This window comes from Crinia signifera, chromosome 6 (genome assembly GCF_055691185.1).
Source record: "Crinia signifera chromosome 6, ASM5569118v1, whole genome shotgun sequence".
NCBI lineage: Eukaryota > Metazoa > Chordata > Amphibia > Anura > Myobatrachidae > Crinia > Crinia signifera.
The window spans coordinates 216606017-216626555 of record NC_139222.1 but is presented as its reverse complement, the minus strand read 5'-3'; the positions used below and the strand labels follow the sequence as shown (position 1 = coordinate 216626555).

Below are 20539 nucleotides of genomic sequence, written 5' to 3'. Positions count from 1 at the left end.
TAATCCAGGCTTTCGCCTCTATCTGAGAACGCTTCCATGTGTATGTCTAGGGCTTATTTTTGTAACCGCTATGGTCCAAAGATTTAAAGAACATTTTAGAGATCAAGATCGCACAATAATAGTTCAATAAACAATTTTGATATCTGTTCCCTGGAAATGTATACGCTGTAAAATGCATTTAACAGCAGAGCTGTAATAAATGAAATGGGCAAAATAAAAGAAGCATCAATTAATAGTGTCTGAATAGGGGAGTGGGTTACCACATACTATGTAAAATGGTGTATATTCTGCAAGCTGATATGATTCTTCCACTAGATATGACATCAGTTTGTTTTATTAATTGTGGTGGAAGAAAACGCTGTCTCAGATTCAGCTCCGAAATATCTGATCCACTTTTGATGAGGGTTTTCCCTCGGTCCTCACTGCCAGCATCACATATTTCCTATCAAATGTGCCACGACACTCTGCTGTTTCTGAATGACACTGATGTATCTTCCTCTATCCGTACTGCTCAAAATATTTGCCCACCGGGACTGCCTTATATTTTTTATTCATAACCCTTGTTATGATGAGAGTGTAATAATGTCAACCTACATCTCCACCTACAGAAATAGAGTACCCCCAGCTGCATCATGGGATATATGCAGTAGCAGGCTGTGCCTTATCAGAGAGGTCGTCCCAGGATACAATATGATTGTTCTGTGATACATCAGCCCGGTTAATCCTGCTGTGGCATCAGAATAAATATTGCTATGTACTCAGGGTTCCTGTCCCTTAAGTTTTTCTTTTGTTTTTGCAGTAAGAATTTGGCCCTCCCATTACACATTTCTTACATGTGCAATATATTCGTGCCTAATTTTTTTGAAACTTTTATTTATACAGTAACATTTTATTTCATAGTGGGTGCAGCTGTGGCACCATGCAGATTTCCCATTTGAGTATAGCCTCCATTGTGAGCATCTGTTTATGTAGCCATCCCAGCAACATGTCCGCAACACTACCACAAGATGTGGCAAGTTGTATAAAATAGAAGGGGTAGAGGACATTGATTGGGTCCAAATTAGCTTCACAACCACTAACACCCATATTCCCAACACCACCAGGGACCTCTTTCCTGGGATCCAAAAAGGGTTCTGACCACTACAATTTGGGTGAAGAATGCACGATATGGAAGAGTTGCATAACGTAAAGGGGGTAGAGGACATTTTCCTATGTATTAAAATGCTGCCACGATACCGCAGTGTAGGGTATCGCCACCTTTGGGTGGCATTACCCTATAGAAGCCTATGGGCTTCTTTCCGACGCCTCCGACGCAAACCGCCAACCCCCCCTGTCCCCCTTCCTCTGGCTTACCTTAGTCCAGGTCCTCCTGGACCCGAAAGGTAAGCCCTTCCTCCCCTAGTAAAGCAGCCGGACATCCTTCCAATTGCAGGGGGGAGGAGGAGGTGCCGGGGACAGCCTGCTTAGCTGTCCCCGGCGTAAGGGTGGAAGCAGACGGCAGGGAGATGACGGAGACCCCCCCGCACACCACAGTACAGGTATCGCACCGCGATGTCAGCCGCACATGTTAGTACATATGCGCTGGCATCGCGGCGGGCGGCGAAGGGCGGCTATGTATTTTAATATATCCCGCTCATGGGGTTTAAGAAAAAAAAACTGAAGTCAGATCTGGGAGCACACCACAGGTGTATGTCTGTCACACCATGGACATGGGAGCAGTTAAGCTTAAAACATAAGAAGGACAAAGTTCAAGTTATGCTTATTGCACAAACAAACCCGAGCAACTGCTCAAAAATATAAAGGGACCACTAACATAACACATCACATCCTAGATCTGAATGAATGAAATATTCTTATTAAATACTTTGTTCTTTAAATAGTTGAATGTGCTGACAACAAATTCACACAAAAATTATCAATGGAAATCAAATTTATTAACACATGGAGGTCTGGATTTGGAGCCCCCCTCAAAATTAAAGTAGAAAAACACACTACAGGTGTTCTCTGGCAAATGCCAAACATCCTGCACAGTGTTGGGCTGTAAGCTCAACCCCCACACGTGTACATCGGGCCCTCATACCACCCTCATGGAGTCTGTTTCTGACCGTTTGAGTAGACAAATGCACATTTGTGGCCTGCTGGAGGTCATTTTGCAGGGCTCTGGCAGTGCTCCTCCTGTTCCTCCTTGCACAAAGCCGGAGGTAGCGTTGCTGCTGGGTTGTTGCCCTCCTACGGCCTCCTCCACGTCTTCTGATGTACTGGCCTGTCTCCTGGTAGCGCCTCCATGCTCTGGACACTACGATGACAGACACTGCAAACCTTCTTGCCACAGCTCACATTGATGTGCCATCCTGGATGAGTTGCACTATCTGAGCCACTTGTGTGGGTTGTAGACTCCGTCTCATGCTACCACTAGCGTGAAAGCACCGCCAGCTTTCAAATGTGACTAAAACATCAGCCAGAAAGCATAGGAGCTGAGAAGTGGCCTGTGGTCACCACCTGCAGAACAACTCCTTTATTGGGGGTGTCTTGCTAATTGCCTATAATTTCCTCCTGTTGTCTATTCCATTTGCACGACAGCATGCAAAATTGATTGTCAATCAGTGTTGCTTCCTAAGTGGACAGTTTGATTTCACAGAAGTGTGATTGACTTGAAGTTACATTGTGTTGTTTAAGTGTTCCCTTTATGTTTTTCAGCAGTGTCTATATGTGTATATATATGTGTGTGTGTGTGTGTGTGTGTATATATATATATATATATATATATATATATATATATATACATATATATATATATACATATACACTAGTGTTCATACTAGCACCCGCTATCTTTGAAAACCCATGCAGTTCCTCTTCCCTGCCTGGGGTGTCACTGTCTGATGTAATGCTTCTAGCACAGTGTGGTCTGTATATCAGCACTGATATGCAAACCAGATCTGTGCTAGAAACACCACAGCAGACAGCAACACCCCAGGCAGGAAAGAGGAACTGCATGGATTTTCAAAGATAGCGGGTGCTAGAATGAACACTATATATACGACAAAGAGAAAAACCGCACACCACTTAGGTTTCTAGTGGGTGGGTGATAGATCCCATACAAGGAGATATATACACAGCTTTCCCCAATGAAGGAGAAAAGAAATCTGCACACCGAAAAAAATCAATTGACTTGAAATCATTTATGAAAGTCTTTTCAAGTAAGAGGTGTTTAACCCCTTCCTGACAGAGCCAGTTTTTGCGTTCCTGACAGAGCCCTTTTTTTCAAATCTGACATGTCTCACTTAAGTGGGGATAACTTTTTTTTGCTTTTACTTATCCCAGTGATTTTGAGATTGTTTTTTCGTGACACATTGTACTTCAAATTAGTGGTAAATTTGGGTCGATACAGTCTGTGTTTTTTTGTGAAAAATACCAAAATATCGTGAAAAAATGGAAAATTTAGCGATTTGCAAAATGTTAAATTTTCTGCTTGTGAGACAAATAATCTTACCACTCAAAATAGTGAATAACTAACATAGACCATATGTCTACTTTATGTTGACATCATTATTTCAACTTCCTTTTAATTTTTTGGGACACTAGGAGGCTTACAATATGAATAGCAAATTCTCAAATTTTCAAGAAAATTTCAAACACTGATTTTTTTAGGGACCAGTTCAGTTCTGATGTGACTTTGAGGGACTTGTATGTGAGACACCCCCATAAATGATGCCATTTCAAAAACTGCACCCCTCACAGTATTCAAAACAGCATTTTGGAAGTTTGTTAACCCTTTAGGTGTTTCACAGGAATTAAAACAAAGTGTAGGTGAAATTTCAAAATTTCTTTTTTTTTGCAGATTTGCAATTTTAATACATTTTTCTAAGGAACACAGTACATTTTACTAGAGAAATGTGACTGAAAATTGATTCCCCCAATTCTTTTGTTTTCATAAATATCCTATATGTGGCCCTAGTGTGCACGGTGACCAAACCACAGGCTTCATAATAGAAGGAGCACCTACTTGATTTTGGAGCCTCCTTTTTATGAGATTATTTTTTAGGCACCATGTAGGTTTCTAGGCACCATAAGATGCTAAAAGTTAGGAACCCCCCCACAAGTGACCCCATTTTGCAAACTACACCCCTCAGGGAATTCATCTAGGGGTATAGTGTACATTTCAAACCCCCAGGGGTTTCACCAATTGTGGTACAACTGGGCAGTGAAAATGAAAAATTATTTTTTTTACACAAAAATACAGTTCTGGCTCCAAATTTGTCATTTTCAGAAGGTATGAAGGAGACAAAGCACCCCAAAATCTGTGCCCCAATTTCTCCCGAGTACGGCAATGCCTCACATGTGACCAAAAAATACCAGTTGGGTGCATGGCAGGACTCAGAAGGGAAGGAGTGATTTTTGGATTTTGCAGCTCAGATTCTGGTGGAATTTTGGTGGGTGCTATGTCGCATTAGTAAGACCCCCCAAGCACCAATACAGTGGAACCCCCCCACAAGTCACCCCATTTTGAAAACTACACCCCTCAGGGAATTCATCTAGGGGTATAGTGTACATTTCAAACCCCCAGGGGTTTCACCAATTTTGATACAAGTGGGCAGTGAAAATGAAAAATTACATTTTTTTACACAAAAATGCAGTTCTGGCTCAAAATTTTTCATTTTCAGAAGGTATGAAGGAGAAAAAGCACCCCAAAATCTGTGCCCCAATTTCTCCCGAGTACGGCAATGCCTCACATGTGACCAAAAAATACCAGTTGGGTGCATGGCAGGACTCAGAAGGGAAGGAGTGATTTTTGGATTTTGCAGCACAGATTCTGGTGGAATGAATGGTGGGTGCTATGTTGCACCAATACAGTGGAACCCCCCCACAAGTCACCCCATTTTGCAAAGTACACCCCTCAGGGAATTCATCTAGGGGTATAGTGTACATTTCAAACCCCCAGGGGTTTCGCCAATTTTGATACAAGTGGGCAGTGAAAATGAAAAATTACATTTTTTTACACAAAAATGCAGTTCTGGCTCAAAATTTTTCATTTTCAGAAGGTATGAAGGAGAAAAAGCACCCCAAAATCTGTGCCCCAATTTCTCCCGAGTACGGCAATGCCTCACATGTGACCAAAAAATACCAGTTGGGTGCATGGCAGGACTCAAAAGGGAAGGAGTGATTTTTGGATTTTGCAGCTCAGATTCTGGTGGAATTTTGGTGGGTGCTATGTCGCATTAGCAAGACCCCCCAAGCACCAATACAGTGGAACCCCCCCACAAGTGACCCCATTTTGCAAACTACACCCCTCAGGGAATTCATCTAGGGGTATAGTGTACATTTCAAACCCCCAGGGGTTTCACCAATTTTGATACAAGTGGGCAGTGAACATGAAAAATTACATTTTTTACACAAAAATGCAGTTCTGGCTCAAAATTTTTCATTTTCAGAAGGTATGAAGGAGAAAAAGCACCCCAAAATCTGTGCCCCAATTTCTCCCGAGTACGGCAATGCCTCACATGTGACCAAAAAATACCAGTTGGGTGCATGGCAGGACTCAGAAGGGAAGGAGTGATTTTTGGATTTTGCAGCACAGATTCTGGTGGAATGAATGGTGGGTGCTATGTTGCACCAATACAGTGGAACCCCCCCACAAGTCACCCCATTTTGCAAAGTACACCCCTCAGGGAATTCATCTAGGGGTATAGTGTACATTTCAAACCCCCAGGGGTTTCACCAATTTTGATACAAGTGGGCAGTGAAAATGAAAAATTACATTTTTTTACACAAAAATGCAGTTCTGGCTCAAAATTTTTCATTTTCAGAAGGAATGAAGGAGACAAAGCACCCCAAAATCTGTGCCCCAATTTCTCCCGAGTACGGCAATGCCTCATGTGTGACCAAAAAGTGGCAGGACTCAGAAGGGAAGGAGTGATATTTGGATTTTGCAGCACAAATTCTGGTGGAATGATGGTGGGTGCTATGTCGCATTAGCAAGACCCCCAAAGCACCAATACAGTGGAACCCCCCCACAAGTGACCCCATTTTGCAAACTACACCCCTCAGGGAATTCATCTAGGGGTATAGTGTACATTTCAAACCCCCAGGGGTTTCACCAATTTTGATAAAACTGGGCAGTGAACATGAAAAATTACATTTTTTTACACAAAAATGCAGTTCTGGCTCAAAATTTTTCATTTTCACAAGGAATGAAGGAGACAAAGCACCCCAAAATCTGTGCCCCAATTTCTCCCGAGTACGGCAATGCCTCACATGTGACCAAAAAATACCAGTTGGGTGCATGGCAGGACTCAGAAGGGAAGGAGTGATTTTTGGATTTTGCGGCTCAGATTCTGGTGGAATGAATGGTGGGTGCTATGTGGCATTAGCAAGACCCCCGAAGCACAGTGAAATTATGAACCTAATATTCCATAGATGTGTGGTATATTTTAAAACACTCCTTTATACATAGGCCGGGTTTGTCGGGGCAAGTGTCACACTGGAAAATAGTTTGCTTTCTTATTCCCTTTTTATAGCAAACTTTGCACCTTTTTTGTGTCCTGCCCTTTTTTCCAGTGGAGGGGATTTCATCAGGAAAATGCTGCCCTGGTACAATACGGGGGCCAGTACTAGAAGTACTGGGGCCCTCTGCCTGCTGGTTCCCAAATATTAGGCCCTTTATGACTTCCTCTTGAAAGTGCATAAATGTCCCCCTCTGGCCGGTAGAACGGAATAGCACGTAAGCGTTATACAGTGCCATCTGGATGATATACACGGCCACCTTCTTGTACCAGATTTTTGTTTTCCGCAGGGCACTGTACGGCTTCAGTACCTGATCTGAAAGATCCACTCCGCCCATGTACCTATTGTAATCCAGGATACAATTAGGTTTTGAGGTGTGGGTACTGGTACCTCGTACAGGGACGGAGGTGGTACTGTCTCCGTGAATTGTTGTCAGTATAAGGACATCCCTCTTGTCCTTATATTTGACCAACAACATATTTTCGTTGCATATTCCCCTGCTTTCACCCCTTCTCATTACTTGGGCAATGTGCGTTTTTGGGAGGCCTCTTTGGTTCTTGCGCACAGTACCGCAAGCTGCTGTACCTCTTGAACCAAGGGCCTTAAACCGGGGGATGCTAGTGTAAAAGTTATCCACATAGAGGTGATAACCTTTATCCAGGAAGGGGTGCACTAAATCCCAGACAATTTTCCCACTAACACCTACGAGGGAGGGGGGGCATTCTGGCGGTTGAATTCTTGAATCCTTCCCTTCATAAACCCTAAACCTGTGGGTGTACCCTGAGGTGCTTTCACACAGTTTATACATTTTTATGCCATACCTTGCCCTCTTACTGGGAAGGTACTGGCGGAATTTAACCCTTCCTTTAAAATGTATAAGGGACTCGTCGATACAAATTTTTCAGGGATGTACACCTCTTCAAATTTGGCACTGAAATGATCAATGACCGGCCTGACTTTGAATAGCTGGTCAAAGGTGGGATCATCTCTGGGTGGGCACTGTGCATTATCGGTGTAATGTATAAATTTAAGAATTGTCTCAAATCGAGTCCGGGGCATGGCCATACGGTAAAATGGAGTACTGTACAGAACATCTGTACTCCAATATTGCCTAATTTCTGGCTTTTTTACTATGCCCATATGAAACACCAGACCCCAAAACGTCATCATCTCTACTGCATCTACAGGGGTCCACCTAGCAAATGATGACGTGGGGTTTTGAGCAATAAACTGCTGGGCATATAAATTAGTTTGGTCCACCATTAAATTTATAAAATCATCAGAGAAAAATAATTTGAAAAAGTCAATTTCTCTGAGACCTGTGGAATCAAATTGGATTCCTGGCATGGCCAAAAACTCAGGAACCTGGGGCTCAAAATTGTCTGGTGGTGGGGTCCATACTAGATCAATTATTGGGGGGGGAATCTCAGCTGATCTACGGGGGCGTCTTTGAGGGGGTCCCTCATCACCAGAGGAGGAAGAGGAGCTTAAGACGAATCCTTCAAATTCCCCGCTTGCATCACTGCCTGTGTCAGAGTCAGAGGCAAGCATGGCATATGCCTCCTCCACTGAATACATTCTCCTGGATGACTGGGAGGACATTTGGGAGGACATTTGGGAGGACATTTGGGATGCCATTTTTATTTTTGTGTTACTGGTAGTGAAATGTTTCAACACGTGTATAGTGTAGGGGGGGGTACAAACTTTATTTCAATCCGGGGGGTATGTAGTGTGTAGTGTGTATGTGGTGCAGAAAAAAAAAAATACCTTATACCAATAAAAAAAAAAAAAAATGAAGGGGTTAAAAATAAAAAATTGAAGGGGTTAAAAAAAAAAAAAAAGGTCCTGCGCCAAAAATTGAGCACAGATGTTGGTCAGTAACGTCTGTCACTGAACAGCGCTCAAAGGCAACAGGAATCTGATCAAAAAAAAAAAAAAAATTGATCAACCCTGTGCCGAAAAAGCTGATCAGTGATGTACGTCACTGATCGGCGCACAGTGGCCACAGGACACCCACAAAATCAGTGTGTGTAAAAAAAAAAAATTAAAAAAAGACCCCACAGCACTCACAAAAAAAAAAAAAAGGTGATCAGTGATGCGACACTGATTACCAGTGAGGGACAGCAGGTGCACAACCTTTGGTGCAACTGACAGTGCAGCTGGCAGCAACTGACAGGTATATATATAAAAAAAAAACCTCTGCGCCCCCAAAAAGTTGCTGATCAGCACAGATATACTGATCAGCACAAAAGGGGGGGTAGCAGACACAAAATATACACTCTCTATCACTCTCTGTCACTATCTCTCTCTATCTCTCTATCTCTCACTATCTCTCACTATCTATCACTCTAGGACACTGCAGCAGCAGCACTGACAGTTATATGTATAAAAAAAAACTGCACCCCCAAAAAGGGGGGGTAGCAGACACAAAATATACACTCTCTATCACTCTCTGTCACTATCTCTCTCTATCTCTCTATCTCTCACTATCTATCACTATCTATCACTCTATGACACTGCAGCAGCAGCACTGACAGTTATATATATAAAATAAAACCCCTGCACCCCCAAAAAGGGGGGGTAGCAGACACAAATCTCTCTATCTCTCTACCTCTCACTATCTATCACTATCTATCACTATCTATCACTGTATGACACTGCAGCAGCAGCACTGACAGTTATTTATATATAGAAAACCCCTGCACCCCCAAAAAGGGGGGGTAGCAGACACAAAATATAGCTCTCTCTGTCACTATCTCTCTATCTCTCTCTATCTCTCTCTATCTCTCTCTCTATCTCTCTATCACACTGCAGCAGCAGCAGCAGGAAGTCTCAGGAAGTCAGATCCAGGAAGCGTCCAGCACGCTACAAGCAGTGATAAGGTGATCAGGTAAGGTATTTGCAAGGATCAGGTAAGTATTAGCAAGGATCAGGTCGGTATTCACGGCAGGCAGGCACGGTGACCGTTCTGCACGCTATTCCAGACCGGAATGGCGTCTGCAGCGCAGTCACCGTCAGTTTAAATGTCGCGCCTTGGCTGTGATTGGTCCGTGGGTCCCACGGACCAATCACAGCCTTGGGGGCAGGTGGGGTGAGGGTGGGGTGAGGTGTCATCGTCACCGATGACCCCCTCATGCCCCCTGACGCCCGGCGGTGATTGACACCTGTGTTACCGAGCGTCTGATTCGCTGGTAACACAGGAAAACGCTGTGAATGGCTGTTCACACTGAACAGCCAATCACAGCGATCGCCGACGGGGGGGCGGCATCGCAGCCCCCCCTGGGCATGCAGGGACATGTCTGCTGTCAGGGACAGCAGACATCGTCCCTCTGTCACTGCGTCTCGAGACGCAGTGACAGTTTAAACTCATGACGTACATTTATGCCATGTGTCGGGAAGTACCTCCCGGCCATGACGTAAATGTACGTCAAATGTCGGGAAGGGGTTAAACACATGGCAATATATTGCATACAAAAGAGCTGTAGGTTACTTATCCATAACGGGTTAGCATCATAGAGCCCGTGGATGCCCACGCTGGTCCCATAACCAAAATCGCTTGACAGACTGTTTTGGTGGGGTATCCACCGCTCTCAAGAGCATGATGTCTAATGAACATATGCCATATAAATAGGGCCTGCCATAAGCACCACAACACAACTCACCTGTTCACGCTGCATGGTGACAGTCTACTAGGTCTCATTCCACGCTGGGAAACTACTGCAATACAGCAGTAGTACTTTGTAACTGTCAGTCTAAGGAGATATGTAGTGAATGGCTTCTCGCATACATTAGCAGATGTGGTACTGTAGTTTTAATTTGCATTGCAAAAAAGGTTGTTGACATTGCGAATAGGGTTTTATTGGTCATTGGGAACACATAAAATAATCTTTTTAGAGGAGTATTAGACTTTGCCAGTCTTGACGTGAATGACTCACACGAGCAGTCATTCAGGCTAAACAAGGTGCTGCCTAGTGATTGCCTCTGTGTTTGTGCATGTGTGAGAGAGAAAGAAATGTTTCACTCACTGCCAACCGATGTCAGTGTTTCAGAGACACACAAACAGACACTAGACATATGTATATATATCTATATCTATATATATATATATATATATATATATATATATATATATATAGATATATATATAGCTGTTGTGGCTGACCGGCACTCGCGTCGCTATGGAAGGAATCTTGCCTGGTGCTCCCCGTAAATGTACTGCCTGTTATGGCCGCACTTGTATATCTGGGTGGTAGCGGTGGCACTCTCGGACTCAGAAAGAAAGACAATAGATGCCCCTTAGTGGTTCAACGTTTCAGTGCCCTGTGCACTTTTATCAAGAACGGCAGATATATATAGATATATATAGATAACCTCCATATAAAGCATATATATAGATAGATAGATAGATATAGATGATATGACTAGATATTGTTGCTCAAACACATTTGTATTTGTGTTAGGAAGGTGAGACATGCTTATCTTGTTCTGGATCAGTGGTTCTCTAACTTGGTCAGGGATCCACACAGGTGCACTGTGTATCACTAATCAGAATCAACTTTATTGGCCATGTATGCTTGTGCACACTAGGAATTGTTTGTGGATTACAGTGCAGCATCAAGCAGGGATGAAATGGGGGGGGGACGGACGTTACATGCATTACATTGAGACATTTTACACATTACATTGAGAGCGTTTAGACATTACTTGCAGGGATCACATGCCCGCCGAGATGCACAGCGCCTAGGCAGCCATCAGCGGCGCCACTGATCATTGCAGCAGCCAGGTAGGTAGCAATATAAGCAGGGACAGTACATTATCACATAAGGAACATGTACCCGCCGAGCTGCACAGGGCCTAGGCAGCCATCGGTGGCGCCACTGGTCGCTGCAGCAGCCAGGTAGGTAGCAATATATGCAGGGACAGTACAGTTAAACAGGGACAGTACAGTTATGCAGGACAGTACAGTTAACATATGATACGTATGCACAGTTCCTAGGCAGCCATTTGCAGCGCCATCTTGAATCTTCCTTTGGGAGAGCCGTGGGCGGTGATGGTGATGGGGGTGAAAGGGGGCAAAGTCAGTGTGGCAGGGGGGGAGGCAGTGGTGGTGGGGGGGGGGGGGTGCAGAGCTGCCACAGGGTTACCCGGGGCTGGTGCAGCCTGTTGAGGGGGGGGATCCTACCGGCCTCTGGATGAATTGCCGGGGGTCCCCCTGGCTGATCTGCCTCCTGTCCTAGCTGGGACCCTTCTCACCGGGTTCGCTGGTCTTCTTTTGCCCGGCACCCCTACATCCATAGGGCAGTGGAGGTGGTCCTAGGGTGTCCCCCCCCGGCCGGTGGTGTTGCCGGGGGCATCTGCTCACATCTCAGCCACGATGCTCCGGCCGTGTCCCCCTCGATGCAGGGGCCGCGGCTGCGCCACTTGGTCCAGGCCGCAGTCAGCTCGGCGGCCGCATCGGAGTGCTCGGCGGGTCCCGGGGGGGGGGGGGGAGGCGAAGGGGTTGAGTGGCGCCTGGGTGAACTGCGGCGGGCGCGTGGGTCAGCCTTCTCCCAGCTCTGGCCGCATCGTCCTCCGCTTGTAGCGCACGCTTCCCTCTTCCTCTTCCACGGTCCACCACTGCCTCCTCTGCCTTTGTCCCCTCCGTTGCACGCTGCTCCTGAGGCCTCTTCCGGAAGTGTATATCCTAACAGTCACATTTTAAAAATCTACAGGTGATCTGAACTGGGTGGGGTCCTGAGAACCAGGTTTGAGAATCTGTGTTCTAGATCAGTGGTTCCCAATCTCGGTCCTCAAGTACCCCTAACAGTTCAGGTTTTCCAAGTCCTGCAGCCGATGCACTGTGTATCAACATTTTATCACATTTTAAAAATGCACAGGTGATCTGGAAAATGTGAACTGTTGGGGCTATTTGAGAACTGGACTTGGGATCCACTGTTCTAGATGATTGCTAATTCCACCTAAAGCTGATTTTTGGAGTATTCTAATATAAATCTCATCTTAGAAGTCTACTTACAGTAGGCAGGATTTTATGTTCCATCTGATTTTGGTGGGTCCAGAAAGTGTATGTATCTCATGTAACATAGAATACAAAGGAACATAGGTGTAGGATTCAACTTATGATATGCCTTCCAAATGGGAAAGGTGTGTATTCATTATGTACTATGGAGATCATATTCATTCTCTGTGGGTATCACTGCCTTTTACTCCACTATCTTTCAGTGCCATTATTGCATTTTCTACTATCTGCTGTATCCAAATAATGCTCATACATTTTTTTTCCCCCCTTGTAGATGAAAACGGTCAGTGTGGCTCTTGTGCTGTGTCTCAATGTAGGAGTAGACCCTCCGGATGTGGTAAAGACCACCCCTTGTGCCCGGTTGGAGTGTTGGATTGGTAAGCATCTATTCACAAGTGGCATATCGATATTACAGTAGGATGGATACTAATTGATCTTTATATGTTCTCCAGCAATAACATTCATACTATAATCTTCTAGCATATATGAATAATCCACAATAAATAGAAGATGAGAGTATTAGGACAGGTCTATAAGGGAACCTATGGAGGGTATCTGGGTGCTCCTGTGAGAGCAGATAGCATATTAAAAACCGTGACAGACACAAAGTTAATTTTCCAAGTACAACTTGGCAGTGCATGTATCCATGCTAGCACTTATATTCCCACTTCTACAGCAGCTACAGATCCAGAATTAAAAAGTTAAGCTTTCCTGGTAGTATATCCTTCACTGCAGTCCATTCCCAGAGCTTGATGACGCTCCTCAGCGTTGTCTCGTTGCCATGGAACACACACTAGGGAGGCACCCAGGATGCTGGAGAGCAAAAGAAAACCATGCTTGGACTCACTGGATCAGATTGTGGCTTCCTGCTGAGCCGCGCTGGGGCCAGTTACTTGCCAGTTAAAGTCAGAGAGAGCTCAAAGTGCTGTTTAACAACTATAAAAAGGATTTTGTCCCTGTATAGTCACATATTGGCCAAAAGTACCAGTGCAGGGTGATTTTTCCTCAGCCGGTACAGTATTTAATTTGTTTGCCTTAAGGGGATTAGTACAGACAAACACATATAAGTGGCCTATGTTACAGTAACCCCCACACCATATAGTTACAGTAACATGTTTGTGGGAAGGAATGAAGAGGAAGCAATACCTTCTTGTAGGTGGCTTTTTTGTCCTTATATAAAATCACCTGTGAGATCAAATAAAGCTGAGTAGCACGGAGGTTGAAGAGAGTGACTGCTACTGATTGTTAACCACTTTTTAATATAGTGACGGTCACTAAATAACTGAATAGTTCACTTTGAATAGCAATATATATAGAAAACGTTGTATCCTGTTTTGAATCGAACACAAGGGACTGTCTTGCAGCAGTGTTTAACATGCAACATAAATTGTGATAATCATGGACATTTGCTCTTCACTTATAATTATTTTTTTAGGGGACAGGTTAGTCCTTAATGAGGCTGAAACATTAAACTTCTAAATTGTATGTGTTGTGTAGCAAGCTGATTTATCAAACAGGACACATCTTAGGCACTGATAAATTAGCTGTGTCTGGTAATGCAGAGGTTTCTCGCTATAGAGCTTTTGTCTACATAGATCAGTGTCACAAGTGGCATTGTGTCTGTATTTTGCTTGTTGTTTATCTGGCTGTAAACCGTAACTAAATAAATGAATATAAAATTAACTGAATATCTCATAAAGGTGATGCAATCACAGTGCGGTAATGGCCCCTACACACGTAGCAAATTCACTTCTATGGCTGCCAGGCTGTGTGTGTGGTTTAGCCGTTGATAATGTCTTGTCCAGGTAACTATTATAGGGCCTACACACATCCCGATTTTGGCCAGAGATATAGCATGCCAGATTTAGCATAGCAGATTTCCTTTGAGCACAAAATCATCTATATTGCTTAGAACGTGCAAAATGTGTCAATGATATGCCTCAGCGATTCTGCTTAGCGATTTAAGCATGCCAGATTGACACCACACAAAAGGCGCCCGATATGCAGGGTCTTGCTAAACGATTTTGCTAGATTGATGGGACATGCTCATTCTTCATCTTAATGCGATTTAGACGCGCGGGGCCGCGCATCTATATCGGTTTAGCCCACACACACACACCGATGTATGCTTAGTTTCTAAGCGACCTTGCTAAATCGCTTAGAAAATGGCACAAAATCGGCATGTGTGTAGGCCCCATTAGTGTCAGTATTTCAAGATGATATATAGTGTCAGACTGTGCAAATTTTGTTCCCTTGACTAGAGATGGATATACTTTGACAGGAGCCTATAACCAGGCAAAGAACCTCAGCGCTGCAGCGGCAGTGCAGACTGCGCACTGCCAAGATGGCGCAGCAACTAGCTGACTAGTGAAGAAGCGGGCTGACTTGGGGCATCATGCAGGGAAGTGTGTTATACACAAGGGTCCCTGTACACTACAGTACTGCAACACACACAGCCGGGCATGCATATAGAATCTATATATAGATTTGATAGCCAATGAAATTAAATTCATGGGTGCAATAGCCGGGCATTCATATGCATGCCCGGCTATGTCTCGGCAGAGCGACTGTCCATTACCCCCTGAGTTAAATTTTTACCCGATTTGAGGTCATTTATCCCTTTTCCTTGACCACTGTGATAGGTGATTACTCACATTCAGCTGTGTCAGGCTGAATGGGAGACCGACTCTAACATCAACAATTAGGTAAAACACATTTTTTTATCTTTCAAATGCATGACTTTAAACGGGATAACAACGAAACATGCCTGGTTCCTTTATAGCACACTGCCCTTTTTCCCACAATTTATACTGCGATGTGACCGCAGTTGCCATTTGGTGCACTTAGTTACATCCGCGATTCAGCTACCACCTAATGGTCCACAGATACGACAGACGTACGCGCATGTTGTCCTGTGTGTGTGTTGTGGGATAACAGTCTGAGTGCAGCTACATCTTTATATGTATATGTGTGCATATATGTCTGTATGTGTAAATATATATGTGGTTATTGTGAAACTTAACTTTAGTATTGAAATAATATTATTTCCTGTCCCTGATAAAAATGTCATGTGATAGAAGTCAGCCCCTTTCAGTGTATGCTTTATTCACTGGGTTTATAGAGCATGACGCAGACTTATGGGAAAACCTCACTGTCTGGCCATTCATGTACACATACAGGTAGGCATTTTATCTCAAAATTCATATGCTAAATTAATTTACCTAGGGGTTGCAAAATAAGAGTTGCTTTAAATATGCATATATACAAAATCTCAATTTATTCACTATACATAGGCACAAATCATATTCATTAAACAATGTTTCACACTAAAAAATCAATCACATTATTGCATTATCAAACGCTCCAATATAGGAAGATTCATCTGGTAATCTGTTCTGCTCCACTATATACTTTAACCCCTTCCCGACATTTGACGTATATATACGTCATGGCCGGGATGTACTTCCCGACACATGACGTATATATACGTCATGACTTTAAACTGTCACCGCGTCTAGGGACGCGGTGACAGAGGGACGATGTCTGCTGTCCCTGACAGCAGACATGTCCCAGCATGCCCAGGGGGGGCGGCGATGCCTCCCCCCCGTCGGCGATCGCTGCGATTGGCTGTTCAATGTGAACAACCAATCGCAGCGTTTTCCTGTGTTACCGGCGAATCAGACGCGAATCTGACGCTCGGTAACACAGGGATCAATCACCGCCGGGTGTGAGGGGGCGTGAGGGGGTCACCGGTGATGACCACACCTCACCCCACCTGCCCCCAAGGCTGTGATTGGTCCGTCGGACCGACGCACCAATCACAGCCATGGCGCGTGATTTTAACTAACGGTGACTGCGCTGCAGACGCGTGCAGAGCGGTCACCGACCAATCTGTCATGATATACATACCTGATCCTTGCCTGATACTTACCTGATCACCGCTGGTAGCGTGCTGCCAGCAGCTGGATGCTTCCTGGATCTTGTCACTTCCTGTGTGCTGCTGCTGCAGTGTCATAGATTGACAGATAGTGAGAGATAGTGAGAGATAGTGAGAGGGGTGCAGGTTTTTTTTTTTTTATATATATACCTGTCAGTTGCACCAAAGGTTGTGCTGCCTGTGCAACTGACTGCTGCCCCCCCTTTTGTGCTGATCAGTATAAATTAACTGATCAGCAACTTTTTGGGGGTGCACCCACCATTCATTCCATCAGAATCTGAGCTGCAAAATCCAAAAATCACTCCTTCCCTTCTGAGTCCTGCCATGCACCCAACTGGTATTTTTTGGTCACATATGAGGCATTGCCATACTCGGGAGAAATTGGGGCACAGATTTTGGGGTGCTTTTTCTCCTTCATACCTTGTGAAAATGAAAAATTTTGAGCCAGAACTGCATTTTTGTGTAAAAAATGTAATTTTTCATTTGCACAGCCCAGTTGTATCAAAATTGGTGAAACCCCTGGGGGTTTGAAATGTACACTATACCCCTAGTTGAATTCCCTGAGGGGTGTAGTTTGCAAAATGGGGTCACTTGTGGGGGGGTTCCACTGTATTGGTGCTTCGGGGGTCTTGCTAATGCGACATAGCACCCACCAACATTCCACCAGAATCTGTGCTGCAAACCCCAAATATCACTCCTTCCCTTCTGAGTCCTGCCATTTTTTGGTCACACATGAGGCATTGCCGTACTCGGGAGAAATTGGGGCACAGATTTTGGGGTGCTTTTTCTCCTTCATACCTTGTGAAAATGAAAAATTTTGAGCCAGAACTGCATTTTTGTGTAAAAAATGTAATTTTTCATTTGCACAGCCCAGTTGTATCAAAATTGGTGAAACCCCTGGGGGTTTGAAATGTACACTATACCCCTAGTTGAATTCCCTGAGGGGTGTAGTTTGCAAAATGGGGTCACTTGTGGGGGGGTTCCACTGTATTGGTGCTTCAGGGGTCTTGCTAATGCGACATAGCACCCACCATTCATTCCACCAGAATCTGAGCTGCAAAATCCAAAAATCACTCCTTCCCTTCTGAGTCCTGCCATGCACCCAAATGGTATTTTTTGGTCACATGTGAGGCATTGCCGTACTCGGGAGAAATTGGGGCACAGATTTTGGGGTGCTTTGTCTCCTTCATTCCTTGTGAAAATGAAAAATTTGGAGCCAGAACTGCATTTTTGTGTAAAAAAATTAATTTTTCATTTTCACTGCCCAGTTGTACCACAATTGGTGAAACCCCTGGGGGTTTGAAATGTACACTATACCCCTAGATGAATTCCCTGATGGGTGTAGTTTGCAAAATGGGGTCACTTGTGGGGGGGTTCCTAACTTTTAGCATCTTATGGTGCCTAGAAACCTACATGGTGCCTAAAAAATAATCTCATAAAAAGGCTCCAAAATCAAGTAGGTGCTCCTTCTATTATGAAGCCTGTGGTTTGGTCAACGTGCACACTAGGGCCACATATAGGATATTTATGAAAACAAAAGAATTGGGGGAATCAATTTTTAGTCACATTTCTCTAGTAAAATCTACTGTGTTCCTTAGAAAAATGTATTAAAATTGCAAATCTGCAAAAAAAATGAAATTTTGAAATTTCACCTACACTTTGTTTTAATTCCTGTGAAACACCTAAAGGGTTAACAAACTTCCAAAATGCTGTTTTGAATACTGTGAGGGGTGCAGTTTTTGAAATGGCATCATTTATGGGGGTGTCTCACATACAAGTCCCTCAAAGTCACATCAGAACTGAACTGGTCCCTAAAAAAATCAGTGTTTGAAATTTTCTTGAAAATTTGAGAATTTGCTATTCATATTTTAAGCCTCCTAGTGTCCAAAAAAATTAAAAGGAGGCTGAAATAATGATGGAAACATAAAGTAGACATATGGTCTTTGTTAGTTATTAACTATTTTGAGTGGTATGATTATTTGTCTCACAAGCAGAAAATTTAACATTTTGAAAATTGCTAAATTTTCCATTTTTTTACGACATTTTGGTATTTTTCACAAAAAAACACAGACTGTATCGACCAAAATTTACCACTAACTTGAAGTACAATGTGTCACGAGAAAACAATCTCAAAATCACTGGGATAAGTAAAAGCAAAAAAAAGTTATCCCCACTTAAGTGATACATGTCAGATTTGAAAAAAAGAGCTCTGTCAGGAAGGCAAAAACATGCTGCGTCAGGAAGGGGTTAATGATTCTGATAGCTGTGAGTCAGTGCTTTGAAATGCTGCAATATTAAATAGTGGTCTTCTGATGTTTAAGGTGGTGTTATCAAATAATATATCACTGGTGGATAATGCAGAGAGTAGTTGTATGCAAATAACAGGAGAAAACGCAAGATTAGTTTCCATTTAGTTGTGCTGTGCTATGGTCTTCTACTCTGTCAATGCTTAAGTCTCGGTAGATTGGAGGCAGAGGGAGGGTACTAGCCAATGATGCCTTGTGGCTTAAGGTGCCCACACATGGTGCATTTTGCGGGTGTGATGCACACTCTTGCGCACATCCCATCACACAGTTCAATAAGTATGTGCTGCACATACTTTTAGAATTAGCTTCGGATCGCACCGCACGCAAATCGCATTCGATGCAATGTAGTCCAACACGCATACAATTATTGCACAGTGTATGGGCACCTTTAGAACTATGCTCAATCTAAGTTCTGGCGGTTGCCACGCAGACATTTTGACCATATACTGGGAGATCTCTGGGTCCCTCCTCCGATTAGGAGATTTTCTTCATACCTTTCAGTTTTAAGGAACAGGGGAAGAATAAATCAGTTGGCCACTATAGGACATACACTGCCTGATGCGACCAAGTTTCAGCTTACAAAATATTTCGTCGGAAAGACATGCTGGATGACTTGGCATGACCAATCGATCGATATTGTAGTATCAGACGTTCACATACACATAATTAGAAATACCATTCCACCTGCCCCTATGCTTTCCTGCCTGCTCCAAAGGAGTACCCCATAACTACTTATATTGGCTAAAATTTGGGGGCTAGGTTGTGGAGCCGGGAGGACTCCCTTTGAGCCTCTGTGGGCTGCGGCCTACCTCCGTGGCTGAGGACGTGGCCTCCAGTATACTGCAACGCCCGTGATCATTCCACTAACGCTGTAGACCCTGGTGGTATTGCCTCTCCAGATCGGGGGCTGGGAGACTGCGTCTGTGCCCCATTGCTGATCGCTGTGTGGATCTCAGCTGGCCGGGTCCTGGTGGGTGGTAAAGCGAGAGGCACAGGGTGGCACCCGCATCCCGGAGTTAGGCCTGTGGAGCCGAAGGCTACCCTTTCTGTCATTGCCTGTGGCCCTTCTCCTGCTCAGTTGCTGGGCTTAAACGCCCGGAATCGAGTCGACCATGCAGAGGAGCGGTGGGACCATCTCTCCGCTTGCTTCAGTCGGAGGCCTATCTCCTGCACCAAGCCGCGGTCTTTGTTTGGCGATCACCCGGTGGTGGATCACCAGACCCGAGCTGCGGATAGATCTGCACACAAGAGCCACCAGGAAGCCTGTTTCTGGAGCTCTAAGGCCAGTAAACACCCCTCAAACCCAGTGCGCTTCACTGCCCTTACTTCTAGAGATCCAAGGGACACTATCAAGAAGTGAAGATATACATACTCTATACCAGTGATTTTCAACCTTTTTCAGGCACACCGGACAAGACTTTAAAATTGCCAAGGCACACCAATGTGCTCAAGAGAAAAAAACTATTTAAAAAATTTGCTGATATGCTCACAATGCTTAGTGTACCACTGCCTTTCGGAGCAGTCTGGACCCTACAGAGCCCCTACAATGCACACACACTCCTTCTTAGCCCCTGTTTATTGTTTATTAGCTAGTACACCCACAATGTACCACAAAGTCTTTAGCCCCTTTTTTTTATCTGTCCTGCCCTCACAATTTTACCCCAGTGCCCTCACTCCCTACACTCCCGACACTACCCTTTACTTAGCTTTGGTTCTTGTCAGGTATGCAGTCCCAGCGTCGGCTGTCCCTGCTTGCTGCACCTCGCTCCTGCTCAC

General features: G+C 44.3%; 1 protein-coding gene across 5 annotated transcripts in view; it reads left to right on the top strand.

Annotated features, from left to right (window-relative positions):
* The window catches only part of RPTOR (regulatory associated protein of MTOR complex 1), a 370661-nt gene that overhangs the window by 84956 nt on the left and 265166 nt on the right, over window positions 1–20539 (top strand). For all 5 annotated transcript variants that reach the window (XM_083148832.1, XM_083148831.1, XM_083148829.1 and 2 more), the window contains exon 2: window positions 12795–12897. In XM_083148832.1, the coding sequence (XP_083004958.1) occupies window positions 12795–12897 (103 nt within the window). The remainder of the gene's footprint in view (window positions 1–12794; window positions 12898–20539) is intronic.